The sequence below is a fragment of the Echinops telfairi genome, unplaced genomic scaffold (genome assembly GCF_000313985.2).
Source record: "Echinops telfairi isolate 266 unplaced genomic scaffold, ASM31398v2 ScPeMD7_23;HRSCAF=83, whole genome shotgun sequence".
NCBI lineage: Eukaryota > Metazoa > Chordata > Mammalia > Afrosoricida > Tenrecidae > Echinops > Echinops telfairi.
Window position 1 is genome coordinate 55,709,741 of NW_022103920.1, and position 20,513 is coordinate 55,730,253.

General features: G+C 39.9%; 1 protein-coding gene across 1 annotated transcript; it reads left to right on the plus strand.

Annotated features, from left to right (window-relative positions):
• Positions 1-4,366: 4,366 nt before the first annotated feature.
• Positions 4,367-4,873, plus strand: LOC101640887 (60S ribosomal protein L21-like). The gene has a single exon (XM_045288977.1). It carries the CDS (start codon positions 4,376-4,378, stop codon positions 4,859-4,861), a length of 486 nt encoding a protein of 161 aa, XP_045144912.1. The 5' UTR covers positions 4,367-4,375; the 3' UTR covers positions 4,862-4,873.
• Positions 4,874-20,513: the final 15,640 nt, after the last annotated feature.

A 20,513-nucleotide genomic window follows, 5' to 3' on the forward strand; every position in this document is an offset into this window, starting at 1 on the left:
CAAAGGCTGAAGAATTGCTTTATTTTGTTGAGAAGAAAGTATTGAAAGTGGACTGCCAGAAGAACAAGCAAATAATTCTTGGAAGAAGTACACCCAGAAGTACAGCTTAAAAGCAGAAATCTAGAAACATGGTCTCTTGTACTTTGGACATGTTAGTAGGAGAGACCAGACCTTGAAATATAACATTCTGGTTGGGAAAGCGGAGGGGCAGTGCAAAAACGAAGACCTTCAAGACAATGGATTGACATGGCAGCTTCAATAGGCATTTAAATATTACAATAATTGTGAAGACGAAACAGGACTCTCATACATAAGGTTGCTGCAAATCAGCACCTATAGCTTATTAAAGAATTATTAAATATAACTACTTTTTTGGAATACACACGCGACAGTTAGAGATTATGTTACCTGAACCTTGTATAAACATGTGGGGGTGGAGTCCAGTCTGTCAATCAGGCCTTACAGGGTGTATTTCCTTTTTATTAAGGAGAAACTGGAAACTTTCCTCTCTCTGCCCCTTTGGCTTCCTGCTTGCTGGAAATCTGAGCTTGTCTTCAGGTGTGGCGCTAGGTGGGTTGCCTGATGCTGAGGGCTATTTGGCACCCTGCCATGTTCCCGGTGATCTGCGATCCTCATGATTCTGCACTCATCGCACTGTGATCTTCCTGCTTCACCTTTCCGCTCTATTGCCCTAACGCTGCATGAGTCTGAAGAAGGCTCTGGCTAACTTTGGAACCATGGGCTGAACTGGGCTAGGATGTTTGCTTGATATAAGATTACTTCTTCCTATAAAGATCCTTCTTGTATCTATATATAACACAAATTTTGTATATATATATATATATATATATATATATACACATACATATGTATATATATGTATATGTATACATATATACATGTATATATGTGTGTATTATATACATATACACACATACATACACACACATATATATACATACATATATATATGGAGAGTGAGAGACGTATAACATAAAAAATAAACAGTTAATTAATCTATAAAGCAGTACAGGAAACTATTAATTTAGTTGCTGTCTCTGTAGATTTACCTATCCTGTATTTCATATAAAGAAAATCATTAAAACCACAACACAATAAGACAGAGAAATCTCAGTCCAGAAAGCAGAAAGTTATGATAAATGGAAGAAGTTAAAATAGGTCAAAAGGGAAAATGAATGGTAAGATGTTAAAATTTAGTCTAACTGTATCTGTAGTAACCCCCTTTCCATTACACAGTTTCTGGGGACGACTATTCATATCCTTGGTCAACGGACCCAGGGAATTCAATGGAGGCTCAGCCCGTGCAGGGCTTCTGAAAATGGATTTTTGAGCTATCACGTGTCCTTCATAGTCTTCTGCAACCAGGTTCTCAGAATTTAAGCTCTAATGCATCTCCAGTTTCCCTCTGATTTTAATTTTTATTGTTAATCTGTGGACTCGGGAGTCCGATGCGTTGCTTCCATGGGGACTTTGCTGGCATCTCACTTAGATGGGTGATTATTCTAAGGGAAGCTTTTAAAGACCCAAGACATTTTTCTTTCTGATTAACAAGTGCCATCTTATTTACTCACCATAGTTTTCTATAGCACCCAGAGCATCAGTGATCACTTCATGAGGGCAAGTATCAAAGGGAGCATTCACAATGTATGAATCGTGCTTAGATTACAGTTACGAGTAAGTGTGAGCTCAAAATTCATTAGTGTGTCTATGCTTTATGTATGCCCCTGATTTACTTCAGAGTGAACACTATCAATTTCTCGAGAAATATAAATCTCCATGGGACATTTGGTAATTCTAAGAATATCATAAATCTAGCCAATGATACAGAATCTAAAGTGCTACTGAGAAAGGATATATATCCCCAAACAGATTTTCCCCCCAAAGCTGTGCACTTAAATATTTTTACAAAACAACCTTATCATCTTCAAAGTACTCTCTATTACACTTAATTACATTTGTCAAATCTGTGATTACATTTTTGGAAACATTTTTCAAACTTAACTGTTTGGATGGCTGACAGCACCTCCCTTGTAGTTTTCTTCACCTCTTCGACATCATCTATGTTAGACAGGGTTCTCTAGAGAAACTAAACCAGAACACTAATAATTTTATATATGTATATACACACACATATACATACATACATATACATATATAGAGAGACATATAACATAAGAAATAAACAATTAATCTATAAAGCAGTACAAATGGCTCAGTGCAACTCACTCCCATGAGACAGTCATGAGACACTGGCACTCCTTCTAGTCTTGAGGGCTGCCGCGTAGTCCTCTGTACAGCAATTCAGTCTATCTGGGTACAGGCAGCAAACAGCAAGGCAGGTCACCGGTAGTAAGCCAGATGACAGGGTCCGACAGTCTTCAGCTCAAGAGATGTAAATTCCAAAATTGTGACTAAGCAGGTCTTGAAAGAACCTCAAATTATAGCAACACAGTCCATGGGTTAGGTGTCCCACAGGTAGTGTAGTTTGCAAATTGAGGCAAAGAACAAGCAAGGCAGCCACACACTGGTCTGATGATCCTAGAGCACGAGACAAGAAAGGCGAGGCTCGCTAAGCCATTTAGCTCTCCACCCTTCAATTAATCCCACATGCGTTTATTGGCCATGTTGGCACAATAAATGTTAGCTATCTCATCATCTAATCACTGTCCTTTCATGTCCCTCTTCATTTGCAGAAATAAAAAGTTGTGCAGACTTCAGGTGAGTACGGGGAAAGAGAGGCATGCTGCCTTTTGCCCAAATCTGGTGCACTGAGATGGTTGTGTGAGCAGGTGCATTGTCATAGTGGCAAAATCAGTACCCTGTCTGCCACAAATCAAGTATTTTTGTCACACACTCTTACACTATCTTTTCCAAACCTCTAAATAGAAAGCTTGATTAATAGTCTGACCTGGTGGAATGAACTCCACATGTACTTAGTCAACATTTTTGTCCATTTGGAAAGTTGATGGACATCCAAAATAAGCTTTGTCATCAATCAACATTTCACATTTTTGAAATGAGAAAACCACTTATATGCTTGAGATTTTCCCATAGCGCTGTCCTTGTAAGCTGTGTTCAACATCACAACAGTTTCTGCAGCATTTTTCCTCAGCAAGAATCAAAATTTTATAGCCACATGCTGTCTTCTTAAATCTGCCATCACAAAAAAACGAGGTTGAGCTAAACTACTTTTACCAAAAATTCACTGTGACAAGAGAGAACCTTCCCAGGGGATGCCACTGGGTGCACTAACTCAGAGCAAGTTGCTGGATGATTGCCTTTAGGAAAAATGCATAATATGAAAGCTCTGCCCAGTGGAGTCTTTTCCGTGTTTTTTTTCTTTGGGGGGTAACCCCTGTGCGTGTGTTCATGGAAAGCGTTTTAGGCTGAAATATATGGATTGTTGGCTTGTACAGATTTAAAACAGTGACTGAACACTGTTTATGAAAACAATGAGCGCTAAACACAAAGCAAACATTTCAATAATGCTCATTTACTAAGGTAAAGCTGTGTCTTGTGGGACTAAGACATATCAAAAAGTGAAAGTGAAGAGTATTAAATTAGAAAATACATGGTAGATTTAAATTGCCAATTATTGGGCACCCTCAAAATAAGATATTTGAACCAAAGTCAAGCGACTTCCAAATCCACAACCTTGGGATAAAAATCATCAGCTCCTCACACTAGGGTGTTACAGCTTTAAACCCTAAGGATTATTTAAATTCCCTTAATCTGCTATAAGTGTGTTTGTTTATGGTGAAGTCCAGTTCACTTAGTGGCACTTCCAAATCTGATCCTCCTGATGGTCAAAAGTCTAAGATCCAGATTTCCTATAGCATGCGGCCTGGGTCAGCTAGTGCTGAATAGAAAATAGCATCGTATTCATACATGGTTAGGAACGTGATACAGGGCTGATTCTCCTTTTGGGGGAATCTATATAGGTGATGTTAGGCATTTATCCTAGTGGCAGGTTGCCCCTCCAAGCTTACCCACCAACAAAAAGTGGAATCACCCTCTCAGAGACACACATACCACCCCCTTTCTCCTTAGTCTTGAATTTCCATTGAAATCCACCATTGAATTCACCATTTGTATGAAACGCTATTCTAGGAGTGTCTCGATTTGAGGTGGCCTCAGAGCATGCTATGTGACAGGAACTATGTGGTCCTCTTCTTTCCCCATTAAATAAAAAACTAACCGAGCTAAAGCGAGGCATCCTCTGAAGCAGTGATTTTTATGGGGTAAAAAAGTACCAGTGTTGGAGGGATCGTAAGACACCACCAGCTCATTGCTTGGGAGACCAGATTAAAAGATTACATGATCGGGAACCGCCATCTTACAGTAACCTGCCAAAATGACCAACACCAAGGGAAAGAGGAGGGGCACCCGCTACATGTTCTCCAGGCCCTTCAGGAAGCATGGCGTCGTTCCCCTGGCCACATACATGCGAATCTACAAGAAAGGTGACATTGTGGACATCAAGGGCATGGGCACTGTTCAGAAGGGGATGCCGCACAAATGTTACCACGGCAAAACCGGACGTGTCTACAACGTGACCCAGCATGCTGTCGACATTGTTGTGAACAAGCAAGTCAAGGGCAAGATCCTTGCCAAGAGAATCAACGTGCGCATTGAGCACATTAAGCACTCGAAGAGCCGGGACAGCTTCCTGAAGCGCGTGAAGGAGAACGACCAGAAGAAGAAGGAGGCGGCCAAGGAGAAGGGCACCTGGGTGCAGCTGAAGCGCCAGCCTGCCCCTCCACGAGAGGCCCACTTTGTGCGGACCAACGAGAAGGAGCCCGAGCTGCTGGAGCCCATCCCCTATGAGTTCATGGCCTAGTCTGAAATAAAGCTGTCCAGGGCAAAAAAAAAAAAAAAAGATAAAAGATTACATGATCTGAGAACAGACACCAGTTTGTGAGCTTGTTTGCCCATAGTGGTGATTCATACAATCTATGTCCTTTTGTGATTGACTAACTTTGCTCATCAAAATAGTTTCCAGATTTTTCTAGGCCTTTGGGTGTTTCATGGTTTTATCTGTTTTTTAGGGCTTGGGTGCATGTACCTATTTTCTTTATCCAACTTTTCTACTGAAAAGCTGTTGGCTCTTTAGAGCAGCCTTCCTTCCCTAACAATTCACTACTGTTCTCCCATTTTATTTTTTTTCTTCTTTTTTTCATAGCACCTGACAGTTTTGAAATTCTGCCCTATTTTCTTTATTTACTTGGGTACTTCCTGGTATTGTTTTAGTGAGTTAAGAACCTTGCCAACTTAACAAGTGGCCCTGCCACATTTTTACAGTAAGTTTGATTCTGACAGACGCCTGAATCAAACACAGAGTGCTTCATTATTTAGCATAGTATGTAGCGATAGCATTTGTATCACTTTCTTGAGTCTCAATTCCCTTCCGAGGCCTCAAAAGAGGCCGAATGGCATCAGAACCCACAGTAACTTATCTTGTGAGAGAGATTATGAATTTATGGAAGTCACAACTTACCTACTGGACTATAAGCAAACCTCTCCTTTGTCCCAGATGAATGCACTACCCACATCTATATGCTTCAAGGCTGTACACTGAACACCCTTAAATTCTCTCTCAAAATGCATGCAACAGATAATATTTTGCCTCTCCCCCGAAGGCATCCTTTAATATGTGTTCAGTGATAAAATAATGTATTTTTAAATGTCTCCTTCACAGTGAAAAGAATGTTGAGTTTTTTCAGTGCTGGAGGGAAATGTTGGAAGACATTTCCAGAGGAACGTGCTCGCCTGTGGAGGGAAGAGTACCGCTGATGGTAGAGTTTTGCTCAATCCATAGGCTGGGACTGCAGGTTCGTTGACAAGTTTGCAGCCCCATTCTGGAGATAACCTTTCTATGACCCTTTTCACATTGAAAGTTTGCCCCACCAAAGGCCTCTCATTCATATCAGCATGGTGCCTTGTAGAGACCCCCAAGTCGTTCACTTGTGGGCCTGAGAATCCCATGAAACTGCGGGTTCTTTTGCAATCCATCATACAGTTCATGTGTCCCACGAGAACCCAATGAATTATTACTAAACATTGCACTGCTTTTCAAGAACCCATTGTGTCGTCAGCCCCTCTGTCTCTCTCTGCAGCCTTTCCTCAGAGCCTGCCCTTTGCTTGCATTCTAGAGCCTTCCCTCCTGTTTGCCGTTGGCTGCAGACTAGCTCCAGCAAGGCCACTGCAGCAAACGTCCCTGCTGCTATGCAGTGGGGCATTTCCAGTGAGGTCGGAGTGCCTTTCCTTCCCCCAGTTCGCTGCTGCTATACAGGGCAGTGCTGTACAATGTTACTCCTACCATAGTTTAATAACCCTGTCTATTACAACTTCTCCTGTTTAACCTGCTTTGTAGTTTCCATCTCCAGATTGGCCCCAGACTGATATTTACTCAATTCCTGATTTGAAAATATGCATATATTCTATTTCTAATAGTTGACTACTATTAAAAACACAGGAAAGATGGTCCTGGATCATAAGTGTGTGATTGTGGTTATTTCCTCAGAGTAAGTTCCTCGAAGAGAAAGTATTACTTCAAAAATTAGGCACATTTTAAAACTTTGATGTACTTTACCAAAATACCCTCCAGAAAGGATGTAATAAAATGCACTCCTCGAAAAGTGCAGAATTCCGAATTCCCATCATCTTCTAAGCAGGACTAATAAAGGAACAACAACAGAAAAGGAAAGGCACCAAGATTGCCAACAGCGTCCCGAGGCCTCCCGATCACCCACCAAGGGCAGGCGATCCTTCGTCACCACTTTGCATTGCACCCTCAGAGGCGCTCACACGGAGGAGCATGGCCTCGAGTGTCAACGTACTTCTAGGTCCTTTCTGACCTGCCAATCTTCCCCCACACCCGACGTCTGTCCACGTTCACTTCTACCAGACACCAGAACCTCTCCACACCGCACTCCACTTGTTCAACTTCTCTAAGGAATTCAGGAAGCAGCAAATTAAAATAGCTAATAAAAGAGAGAGAAAGGACAATTTCACTGAGGGATTTTTTATTTTTCCACTCTCGTGGGAACATAATGAGATTCTGAGGATGAGGGATTTGGGCTTGCCACAGGACTGAGAATCTGGGTAATCATCTGGAAGGTCTGGGCTTTGCAGGTACCAGGTGTGACTCAAGCCTCTCTCCAAGTGTCACCTGCACTGCATTTGCAAATCATATGAAGTTATCAGAAACTGGTACTAAAGTTTTACATGGATCAGTGGAAAGATGAAATGTTTAAATTACTCAAGAACTTCAAATCAATATAGAAAACACTCCAGTAATCTTTATAAATACTTAGAGCTTCTAACCTTTTATCAGTCAATTACTACTAGGTCTAAAACTACCTCTACATAGCAAAGAACTCAAAAGAGGAGAATGTCTATCCAAACACTTCTGTCCTGGGTAAGTGTTTCATTACCTGGACTCTGATCCTTCACCATTTTGACACCTGGCACCAGCTCTTAATCTTAGAAAAGTCCTGTCTCCGTTATATATCAACTCCTGGTTTATGGATAAAATTCATTACACCTTTCAATTCCATTTGTCCAGAAACATTTGAAGCCACCTTGTAGATAATACATACACAGGCATTCCCACGTGCATGGGCTTCCATACATCACGGCACAGTGACTTGGTAAACAGACCTAAACCTGCTCTATGATTTTCTTTCTGTGGCAAACCACGATTGAACTTGATGCTAAGAAGCCATCTATGTGAACATAATTCTTAATGTTTTGTTGATTGACCACCTTAACAGATATCACAACTATTTTTCGAAATAGAAAAAAAAATTATTTCCCCAACTTCTTGCCAATTAAATATTTGTGGCTTAAAGTTTTTAACATCTTTTTGTTGTCTTTGGTAACATAGCCTGCTAACATGCACGCCGTCACTGCCTGTATCGTGCTCCTTTCATCCTTGTACAAACGAGATGAGAGAGCCAGTAGCCTCATTCCATTCTCATTAGTTTGAGGAATCTGCCACTAACCCATGGCCAGAGCCTTGGCACTGCGTCACCTGTCCTAAGAATAGACACAGACATTGGAAAAGGAGACAGACGTGGCTTTGATCCTGAACTCCTCCTTGATAGACAAGGAAAAGAGCACTGTTCTCTTTGAGAAGTGACTGTACCCAGCAACCCCGAAGCTGAGGCTGCTTCAAAGAGACTCCCCACAGAGTGACAGACTCCCTTCTGAGGAAGAAAGACAGGAAGGCAAGTGCTTCCGGATCTCGGATCTGGGCATCACAGGGTCCTGCACACGGCAGCATTTCAAAACCTCTCAGTCCGTTCAATGGGGCCCTGTCCCTTGAGTGAGATGTGACGAGTGGAAAAGTGAAGCGAAAGAGTGAAGCTTTTTGTCTCCTGCTCAGCCCTTCAGCCGGGCTGAAGATCTGACATACTCCTCTCTTTGTTGTAAAGAGAGAGACAGCCAGTCATGTTTCAGGGGCCCAGAGAGTCCAGAGTTTAAAAGATGACAATGGCATCCACAGAATTGCACTAGGTCTAAAAAAACTCCCCCGATATAGCCCCATCTTCATCCCTAGGACATTTGAAAATGGTACCTTACATGGTAAAGGGGCCTTTGCAAGTATGATTAAGTTAAAGAGCTTGAGATAGATTGTCTTGAATTACCAAGTGGGCCAAAGTAACCCAGACTGGTCAGGGTCAGAAGGGGCAGTAGGACCAGAGAGTCAGAGGATACAGTGATTCACTGGAAGATGAAGAAGAGGAGCTACTTGCAAGGGTACACAGGTGACCTCAGGAAGCCGGTAAAGGCAAGGGAATAAATTACTCCCTAAGCTTCCAGGAGCACAGCCTTGCAGACCCCTTGATGACTTACAGGTAGGATGGTAAGGGTAAACGCAGGAGGTTTTATGTCATAAAGTTTGTGGTGATTTGTCACAGAGGCAATCGCATAAAAGAAATCAACATTTATCACGCACATATAACGAACTTAAGTTTGTGACTGCCGAGGGATCTTGTGAGGGTGACACCCACCAGGAAGTCACAATGCCACTCAAGTTCATAGTGACAGGAAGGGAACAGCATAGGGATTTGCAGAAGCTAAGTGGCAACCTACTGTGGGCAGGTTATCAGGTGAGGCCAGTCCCTAGAGAAGGACTCCATGCTTAGGAGAGTCGAAGGGCAGCAAAAGAGAAGAAGCCCCTCAACAAGATGGACTGATGCAGTGGTTAAAACAATAAGCACAGATATGAGAGCAATTGTGAGGATGGCGCAGGACCGGGCAGTGTTTCATTCCATCATATGTCATGTCAGAATCAGCTCCACAGCCTCCAACCATGATGACAAAGTGATAACCTGGGACAGACGCAGAGCGAGTATCCTAAAATCAGCTGTGTTCTCACTTGAAAAGTCATTGATGTTTTGCAATCCTAACTGTGGTACTGTCACAGTAGAAATCTGTTCTCTACCTATGTCTCAAGGCTCATTCCCTCTCCTTGAATGGAACATTCCAGAATCATTCCCTGAACACAACCCAGAGCTGATCCATCGATTAGAATACCTGACTTACCTGGCAAATATCTACTGTCCTTTAAAGAGGTCCAGAATAAACATCACCCTTTCTAAAAAATCTTTCCTGGAAATCCAGATGCCTCCACTGTGCCATCAATGGCATGGTGGTGGGTATACTTGACCTCCTCTGGCTTCCCTATTGCCACGAGGTAAGGGCCAAACATGCCTCCACACACCAACCTTTCATCCCACACTACTATACTTCTATGAGGGGTTTGATAATTAATTGCAATGGCTACAAAGAACACACAGGCAATTCTCACAACTTAGAATGTTTAGTAGTCAAGTTAATATATTACCATAAGTCAGAATGGATTGATGCAGGACAGTCAATAGTCTCCTCAACCATCAGTTAAGTCTCTCTTTGGTCCTGTCTCTCAGCTGCCAGCCATTCTGCAAGTTCTATAGTCTCCGTCCAGATGAGATGATACCCTATAGCCTTGGCACTTCCCCTTTGAGTCTCTGTGGGTGTCACAGTCTCCACACCACAGCTGTATGCATTGGGTCTAGCTGCTCTCTGTCACTCCAGATGGTGATCTTATACATGCTCTCCTTCAAGGTCATTGGGTGTTCAATCTATCTCTCTCACTCCTCTCTGTCTCTCCTGCTCCTTATAGTCAGAAGTGGGTGGTAGCTAAAACTGACCAGTCCCCTCTATTAATGTTCTAAACCCTTCATCTGCCTAGTCCCATCCAATCATATGGTGGAAGTCACAGAACATAGGACAAAGAGCTATATTGAAAAATTTCACTCCAAGGCAGGATTTCCTGGACAATTCATTTTATTAAACATCATGGGTCTCTCAAAGTTATAATGAAATTTCAATCATTCCAGGCTTTTCTTTAATCTGCCCACCTCTATTCAATTATATCTCATTCTGGATGAGAAACCCAACACCTGCCCCAATGGCATATCAGGTCTACCCCACTTAGAGTCCCCTACATAGGGTCCTGAGGCTCTAAATATTTACAGAAGAAAACAGCCTTATGCTCCTCCTGTGGAGAGGCTAGTGGGTTTGAACAGCTGATCTTACAGTTGGCAACCTGATGTCTAGTCCACAGTGCCCACCCACTAGTGTTGTTTAAGGATAAGGAAAGGCATTTCAATGTTTGATCATTAATAATTATATTCAAAAAGTACAAAATGTGAAAGTAAGGTGTAGGGGGCACACAAATGAGCTAATGTGTTTAAATTTATGTGTAGGCTAGTATATCACTGCTTGTTTAAAAAAATCCTAAATAATGCGTAGTCATGTCCAATGATAATAACACTCCAATGATAATAAAAATCCCATCCAATGCCAAGCAAGGCCTACAAGGGGGTAACCCCCCAAAATGGAATTCTTTTTTCAAAGCTATATATTTACATTTTTTTTACAAAACAACCTTATCACCTTCAAAGTGCTCTCCATTACACAGAATTGCAGATTTGACAAATGAATTCATTTGTCAAATCTGCAATTCTATTCTTGGAAACATTTTTCAAACTCATCTGTTTAGATGACTGAAAGTTCCTCCCTCATTTCTTTCTTCACCTCTTCTACGTCCTCAAATCGTTGTCCTTTTATGTCCCTCTGCATTCGTGGAAACAAAAAGAAGTCACATGGAGTGAAGTCAGGTAAGTAAGGTGTGTGGGACAAGAGAGGCTTGCTGGTTTTTGCCACAAATTGGCCCACTGAGATGGCTGTGTGAGCAGGTGCATTGTCATGGTGGCAAAACCAGTCCCCTGCTCCCACCCTTCAGACCTGTTTTGTTGCCCATTGTTACACAATCTTTTCAAAATCTACAAATAGCTTCGTTAACACTCTAAGTGGAATGCACTCCAAATGCACTGTCCGCCTCACTTAAAAAAAATTAGCATCATCTTGATCTTTGATTTCACTTGACAAGCATTTTTGGGATGAGGTGATGGTTGTGTCTTCCACTGGCTTGATTGATGTTTGCTTTCAGATTCATAAGAATAGCATCATGTCTCATCACCAGTAATGGTCTTGGAATAAAGGTCTGGGTCACTTCAAAGTTATTCTTTGAAAGCAAGGCACGTTTCTAGTTGATGTTCATTTTTCTGATCAGTCAGAACCTGAGGCAAAATTTTCGCTGTGACCCTTCTCATTCCCAAATGTTCTGCTGAAATTTCCTGAACTGAGCTCCAAGATAGTCCAGATCACTTCCACATCTCTTCAGTGGTCTGTCATCAGTCTTTGAGCACATGTGTACAAATTTTGTCGACATTTTAATCCATTCAGGAAACTGACTGACATCCAGAGTGAGGTTTATCAATCAGCATTTCACCTTTTATTGAAAAGAGAATACCACTCATACACTTGAGTTTTTTCCATACCTTTGTCCTTATAAGCTGCATTCAACATCACAACAGTTCCTATGGCATTTTTCCTGAGCAGGAACACAATTTCACAGCTGTACAATGTTCTCTAAATAGGCCATCACACACACACACACACACACACACACACACACACACAGAGAGAGAGAGAGAGAGAGAGAGAGAGAGAGAGAGAGAGAGAGAGAAACGGCTGTTTTTACAAAAAAAATTCACTGGGACCAGAGAGAACCTAATCAGATGATGCCACTTGGTGCACCAACTCAGAGGGAGTTCCTCGCTGATTGCCTAGTGGGGAAAATGTATGTAGCTTTTTTCTGAGGGGTACCTCCAATTATATAACCTTGCTCCGGTGTCTCATCGTATCTCCATTTTGCAAATGCTGCTGTCTGTAATACAATCTACACTCACTACATCCACCTACACCTCTCACCTCACAATTTGCTACCTTTTCATCCAACAGAACACACATTAAATACCAATTTTCATAAAGCTCTCTTCTAACCATCACTATTAAGCAGATTCTTTGTATTACACTTTCTCACAGCTCGTGTTGTCTTTCCTTGTCATCCAGCTTATAATTATGTTTTCATTTATTTGTTAAATTTAGATCTCCAACTAGCATGAAGTTCTAAGACGACGGGTATGTCAATTTTGTTCCCCACTTTCATCCTCCCACACTTTTAAAAGGCTGAACACCACCTCAGTGCTCAAACCATTTTTGAGTCATTCACTAAATAGGGATGAAAGTACATGCACATCAATTAACAGTCAATGTTTCCTAAGCATGCAGGAATAGTTTTGTCAATTTTTGGAACAAAAAAAGAGTTTAGTGAAGATACGTTGATGGATATAAATTCCTTTGTTCATAATATATGTTCATAACAATTTAATATCCAAGTTGCAGCAGTGCTAGCAAGATATTATGATAAATAAGTAATGGTATGGATGGGAATTATAGCTGTAACATCAGATTAATGTGCATACAATCCATATTAACACTGAATTTTTTTTATCAAAAAGCAAACACACAAATTTGGATACATTTGATACTTAGAATACTCTGAACACTGGTACAGATGGGAACTGAAAATACAGGGAATCCAGGACGGATGAGCCCTATAGGACCAGTGGTGTGAGTGGCAAAACAGGGAGGGTAAAGGGAGAATGGGTAGGAAAGAGGGAACCGATTACATGGAACTGTGTGTGACCTCCTCCCTGGGGGACAGACAACCAAAAAGTGGATGAAGGGAGACGTCGGACAGGGCAAGATATGACAAAATACCCATTTATAAACTATCAAGGGCTCATGCGGGAGGGGGGAGCGGGGAGGGAGGGGAAAAATGAGGACCTAATGTCGGGGGTTTAAATGGAGAGAAAATGTTTTGAGAAACGATGTACAAATGCGCTTTACACAATTGATGTGTGTATGGATTGGGATAACAGTTGTATGAGCCCCTAATAAAATGTTAAAAAAGAAAAAGAAAAGAAAAAAGAATACTCTGAGGTTCCTATTTATTTAAGTTAGCTTTTGGCTAGTAAAGATTGAAAGTCAATTATTTTCTATTACATGTCTACTTTGTACTTAAATGTATTTTCAGTAGATAATAGAACTTGCACAAATTTTTTCATTCATGATTTTGTTTTGTTTCTATTATTTATTCCTTATAATAGAGAAATAATTTCATGCTTCTGTAGAGCCTATTAAAGATTCCACTAAATCCTACTATCTAGAGAGCAATGGCTGTCTATTACAGCCACCAGGTAAAGCACTATAATTTTATCGAGTACAGTAATCATTTGAAAATGTGTTTAAGCCAGTGATGGTGTTAATTGTGACTCCTAATACAATCATCTCCAGCTCATAAAATAAATGAATCTTGTATATACTAGACCCTGTGAATTCTGTAGTTTTATGGAATTGAGACTGAGAAGCATACCTTCTGAATAATGATAATCATCAAAACATTCTACTTTTTTTGGCAGATTTTTCTCTGAAAACACATTAGAATCTGTTCTAACTTGAAAATTAGGTATGTCCTAAAGGATGTATTTATTTTCCACGTCCCTTTTAGCACTATTCACATCTTTATCTCAAATATTACAATTATCATAATACCTAGGGGTTTGACTCCCACAACCACAAAGATTCTGGTTAAGTCATTTTAACATCATAATCAATTATAATATCCATCACACAAAATATCCCAAATAATATTTGCCTACTTAAACATATGGATACTAAGCATATTTACAAATTGTAATAATTTGGTTACGTGTTTAACCTTACCAGGTGAGTAGCAGTGGAACACTGCCAAACACACACAAAAAACAGCAGAACTTTGTCAGATGCAGTGTAAGGAAAAATTAGTGAAATAGAAGAAACTGAAGAATTAAAGTGAAACTGAATAATTCTAAGTTCATCGGAAATTTATCAAACATGGAACAAAAATACACTGATAATTGTTAGCTACTAGAATACAAACGTTGGAAGTAAAGGGAAGTAGTGAGGAAAGCTAGAGATCACATGGTAAGATTTGCAAGACCAATGACTTCTTCATTGCAAATATCTTTTCCAGCAGCATGAACCATGACTACGTACATGGACCTCACAGATGGAATACACAGGGAACCATCTGTGTATGATACTATCTTCGTGTATGATACTATCTCATAGACAGGGAACTGTCTGTGTTAGAAGAGACAATAGATGAACTCAGTATCAGAAGGCAAAATCTGCCCGGAGATCAACCATAGAAAAGACCATCAATTATCCATATGCAACATGAAAAATGTTAAGTCCACGAGAGCCAAAATAAGATATTGAGTATAACCACCTAAATTTGGAGAACATTTCAAGATTGAACACTATGGCAAAAATGCCTGACCAGCTATGAGATAGTATCATACACGAAGAAAGTTAAATGTTAAGACAGAAAATAAAATTACAAAGTAGAACCCAGAAACTTGAAACTTGCCCTCATTTGTTGAATAGCTAAAGTGAGTGGAAGAAATGAGAAAAAGGAACTGAACAGAAAATGTCAGTGGACAGTTTGAAAAGGAAACGAAGTATTATAATAAAGTACACAAAGCCCTGGAGTTAGAAAATGGACAAGGGATAACAGGCTCAACATGCCTCCAGCCAAAGCAACTGAGGAGAACATTCAAGCCTCAGTCGCAATCTTGAGAGATCATTTGTGCAAAATATTGCACGATGTGGGAAGAAAGAAATTAAGATGGAAGAAGTCACCGTACCAAAAAGAACTGGCCACCTTTCAATCATTGCAGGAGGTAGCATATTACGAAGAATTGATAATATTGAAGGAAAAAGTCCAACCTGCCCAGAAAGGCATTAGCAAAACACAAAGCTTCAGGACACACTCACTCTTCTATATCCAAGATATTTGCAGGACAGTTTCCTGGCAGAATGATTGGAAGAACATATCTATGCCCAAAAAAGGGCAAAGTGACCTGACAGATGATGAAGATCTAAAATTAAAGCCTTCGATAGTGATTACAGGCAGCCTTCAAAATTGATTACAGCTCAACGTTTAAATTAAAAAGCAATCCTCACAACTGGAACAGTAAGTGACATCGTGATAAACAGAAACGTTTAAAGGTGTCAAGGACTTTTGACTTGCTTGGATCAATGATCAATGTGGATGGAAGCAGCAGTCAAGAGATCAAATGAACATACTGTATTGGGCAAATCTGTTGCACGATTTTAAACTTTTAAAGAGCAAAGATGCCACTTTGAGGACTAAGGCACACCCAAGCCAATCCATCCATTTCAAGCACCTCAGACACATATAAACGTGGAAAATAAGGAAGCCCAAAGATGGCTCCATCCATTCGAATACCGCTGGTGAAGGCTATCGGCAAAAGCCTGGCCTGCCAGGATAAATCTGTCTTGGAAGAAGCACAGCCACAATACTTGATGGACCTGAGGATGGGGAAACTTCCTCTCACATGTTTTAGACATGCTATCAGGATAGAGCAGTCCCTGGAAAAGAACATCATGCTTACGAAAGGAAAAGGGAAGTTTAAAGGGACAAACCACCTGGCAGATGGATTGACCCAGTGGCTGCAACAATGGGCTAAAACGCAGCATGGTCAGGAGGGCCCAAGGACTGACCAGTGTGTCCTCCGGTGGCCAGAGTCACAGTGAGTCCGAATGAACTTGAAAGTACCTAACAAAGAGTCAGCATAAACTTGATAGCAGTGGGTTTGGTTTTGATTTTGAAGAATTAAAATGACTAGCAAATTAAATTATTTCAAATCCTAAATAACAGGTGTATATAAAGTATCAATGGTTGCTCTAAGTAATGTATTTTATGTTAATATAGCTCTTTTACCATTAGCCTCAAAAATTCTATGGAAAATTTGAATTAAAAAATAATGGGATTTTCTCCATGAACTTGTTGAAGCCCTTATATTTCTTCGGATGTTTCAAGAGACTGGACAATAATAAATTTGACTTTTATACCAAATGCACCTTCTACATGATTCTTTTTTCTAATAAGAATGAATAGAAAATGTTTTTGTTTCTTTCAATGGTTGGAATTTAAAAGGTATGTGTGCAGGAGTTCCTGGTCTGGAGGTTAGGCCCGGGCATCATTATTTCAGAATTGATGTGATCACACACTTCCACTTCCCCTGCCACCCTCACCCCCACCAAAGGCAAAGAAAACCACTCCACTTGGGGAAGCTCCTTGGGATCAAGCGCACATGGAAGCTCACAGAGAGCATGTAATAGGAGCAGCAGGGATAGAAGTAAGACACAAGGCGCAGCCTCAGGGAGAGAGTTGACGGGAGTAATTTAGCTCACACTGCAACCTCTGGAGTCTCTAGCTAATAATTATCTCTCTGCTTCCCTCACCTTCATTATCCACCTCCTCCATTCATCCCCTTAATTCTGGGAGGGTGCCTCTGCTCCTTGTTCCCCGACTGCTTAATCGGGTTGAGTCTGTCTCCTGCATGCTGTTCCCCCCCACACACATTAATGCCGAATTCAGAGACTGGTATTCTCTTCTTCCCTTTCTTCCTTAAGAAGTAAATTTTAAAACTCAAAATATTAAATATTTCTGGTTACATTTAGAATCGTCCTTTATTTTTATCATATAAGTCAGGTGATAAAACCTCCCCATAGCTTTTAAATTTTTTCTAACAAGTCAATGTTCCTTTTCACTAAACTGACTACATAGTTTAGTGGCTTGCAATATAGAATTGCTCCCTGTTTTGATGCTTCAACAGCAAAATATACTTTTGGGATGATTAAATTTCATTTGTATATCTCATTTATATTCACATTCATACACACATACATATATATTTGTATGCATGTTTGTGTGTGTCCTTTGGTAAGTGTGGGTAGCTTATTTTAAGCAATTTTTGTTAATGAATGTATTAAATGCTATCTCAATCTTTGAAGTCTCAAATAAAATTGATACCCACACACAGACACACACTCCTATAAGTGAACACTTAGTGCAAACACATGACAAAACATCAAATAAAATCATTAGAAAATTGATATTTATGTTACCAAAATTATTTAAGAAAAGCCAGTGCCTAAAATTAGCAAATTTCTTGGGAGTCAGGGCATATTTCTTCCTCTAGCAAGATATAAAGCTATTTTGTTGTTGTTGTTGTTTAGAGGTAAGTTAGAATGCTTAGCATGCACCACAGCGACCAGCCGCGTAAACTGCCAAGTTAGGCCACAAAATGACCTCATTAATTGAAAGTCATTACAAATACTAGCAGGGATTTAACATGGCAAAGACTAGACTACAAATGGATCAAAAGGAAACCAGGAAAATTGCCCTGAGTTTTGTATGAGGTTAGCATATGATTGCTAACGAGACAGCATTTTAAAAATTATATCTTGCTGTTCTGATATACATGCAGAGAAACAAGGTCAATATGATCAATTAACAAATGTTAAAAAGTGAGTAACACTTAAAAGTACCAATTCTTGTAGTGGACCTTCCCAATTTTAAATACTTAAAATAGGTCAATTAGTTACCCTCACCTGAAAAATGACAAGATACCTTTTACTCGCACTCAGCCTTTCCACGGACACACATCATCCTCTAGCCTGTGTACGTATGTGGAGGTGTCTGGGGCAGAGTCCTGTGCCTTGGTCTGGGTCCTTATCACTCCTTCCATGAATATCTGGGAGCTCGATCCACATCAGTTCATAGAGAGCTGTTTTATCATTTGTAATGGTTCTACAGTAGTCCATACTATGGATGTAGCATACATGCTTAGGTTCCTATATGATGTGCCATATTTACATTAACTTTACATTACTTCTATTATCACAAAGGTGGAGTCAATATTCTAACATATCAATGAACTCAGATGTACGCAAATTAATTCATAACAACCCTGGATATAAAATCTGTAAGCCAAAGATTACATCTCCTTTGATACTGTCACAATACCATCCAAAGCTACACATGTGTATACAAATAAAAATTTTTAAAATTTTTAAAACTACTATTTGATGTCTACTACTGTGTGTCTAGATGAAGTGATATGTCCTGGTCACTTTAAATTATAATTTTTATTGTATTTTTATATATCATCTGTCTTGTCTAGTCTCTGCCTATTTTCTTTTTTTGTGTGCCTATTTTCTTTTTTTTAAATCATTTTATTAGGGGCTCATACAACTCTTATTACAATCCATACACACATAGATTGTGTAAAGCGCATTTGTACATTCATTGCCCTCATCATTCTCAAAACATTTGCTCTCCATTTAAGCCCCTGGCATCAGGTCCCCATTTCTCCCTCCCTCCCCGCTCCCCTCCCCCTCATGAGCCCTTGATAATTTATAAATTATTATTTTGGTACACCTTGCCCTGTCCAACGTCTCCCTTCACCCACTTTTCTGTTGTCCATCCCCCAGGGAGGCGGTCACATATAGTTCCTTGTAATCGGTTCCCTCTTTCCAACCCACTCTCCCTCTACCCTCCCAGTATCGCCACTCACACCACTGGTCCTAAAGGGATCATCCACCCTGGATTCCCTGTGCTATCCTCATTCTAAGGAACAGAAGCTTGATTGAATGAACCAATTTCAGGAATTTCCTTTGATGCGAACCCATTATTGCACATCTCTGGTTTGTGGCTTTAACATGTGCAGGTGTCACCAGAGATTGTGGCTCTTTTGTGAGAGAGCAAAACACCCAAAGAAGTAGGGAAAGGCTGGGAGAGAAAATAAGGGGGAGGGCATCACTTCTCAGATTAAAATTAGAAAATGAAGGCAGTTTAAACAAATAAATATTCATTGTACTATAATACATGTAACAAAGGAGAGAAAAACTAAGCTAGAGTTTTTATTCCTGTCTCAAATAGTAGATAATTTATAAGAACATAATGTTAAAAATCAGGGTAAAGTCACAGGCCTTTCCATGTTCAAATTTATTTGAGGATCTGAAGCTGACTTGTCCCAAAGAGAAAATGATGTGCAGACTAAGGTAAAGCTTTCCTGAAGATATGAAGCTATGCCACTCTGCTTGTACCGATCTGGTAAAGAGAGGATTGTAGTTAACACTGGATAAAATAGGGTACCAGGATTTTAAAGGGGAAGTAGCTGTCTGGGATATTCTGAGGATTTAAAGAGATTTAAAGGCAGTGTAATTTCTATAACACCCACACATGTTACTCTTCCTAAATAATAAGCCTCAAATATTTGTTGTTTAAGCATGCGCATCCTTTCAGAATTTATCTTGCACACAAAATTGGATTTCCCCCTTATTTTCTCTCCCAGCCTTTCCCTACTTCTTTGGGTGTTTTGCTCTCTCACAAAAGAGCCACAATCTCTGGTGACACCTGCACATGTTAAAGCCACAAACCAGAGATGTGCAATAATGGGTTCTCATCAAAGGAAATCCCTGAAATTGGTTCATCCAATCAAGCTTCTGTTCCTTAGAATGAGGATAGAAAATGATTCGGAGCACTTTGCACAATTTTTAACCCTCACATAAATATAGCCCCAGAAGCAATTTCTCAGGTAAATGAATGAACATATACATAATATTTCAACCATAAATCTAAACACATAGGTTTTTTTTATCTGAGAAGTTAATTGAACATAAGGACTAGTTTTTATTTATATTTGTGCATCCATATTTTAATAATGCATAGAATATGGGAACAAAATTACTGCTGACTAGAATTTATAATTATAGCAATGTGTCAATTTGATTTGTATGCTATAGGTTTTAAGATATAGTTGTCAAATGTATGTTTATTTATTAGCATTCTCAAGAAATAATTTTATTCATACTAACCTATTTAGATGATCTAGAGCAATATCTTGGGGGGTTTTTTTGTTTATTTATTTTTCAATCATTTTATTAGGGGCTCATACAACTCATCACAATCCATACATAACCCAATTGTGTAAAGCACATTTGTACATTCATTGCCCTCATCATTCTCAAAACATTTGCTCTCCATTTAAGCCCCTAGCATCAGGTCCTCATTTTTCCCCCTCCTCCCCACTCCATCTCTCCCTCATGAAAACTTGATAATTTATAAAGTATTATTTTGTCATATCTTGCCCTGTCCAACATCTCCCTTCACCCAC

Coding starts and splice junctions, on each gene's coding strand:
- LOC101640887 (XM_045288977.1), top strand. CDS start 4,376: ATGACCAACACCAAGGGAAAGAGGAGGGGCACCCGCTACATGTTCTCC.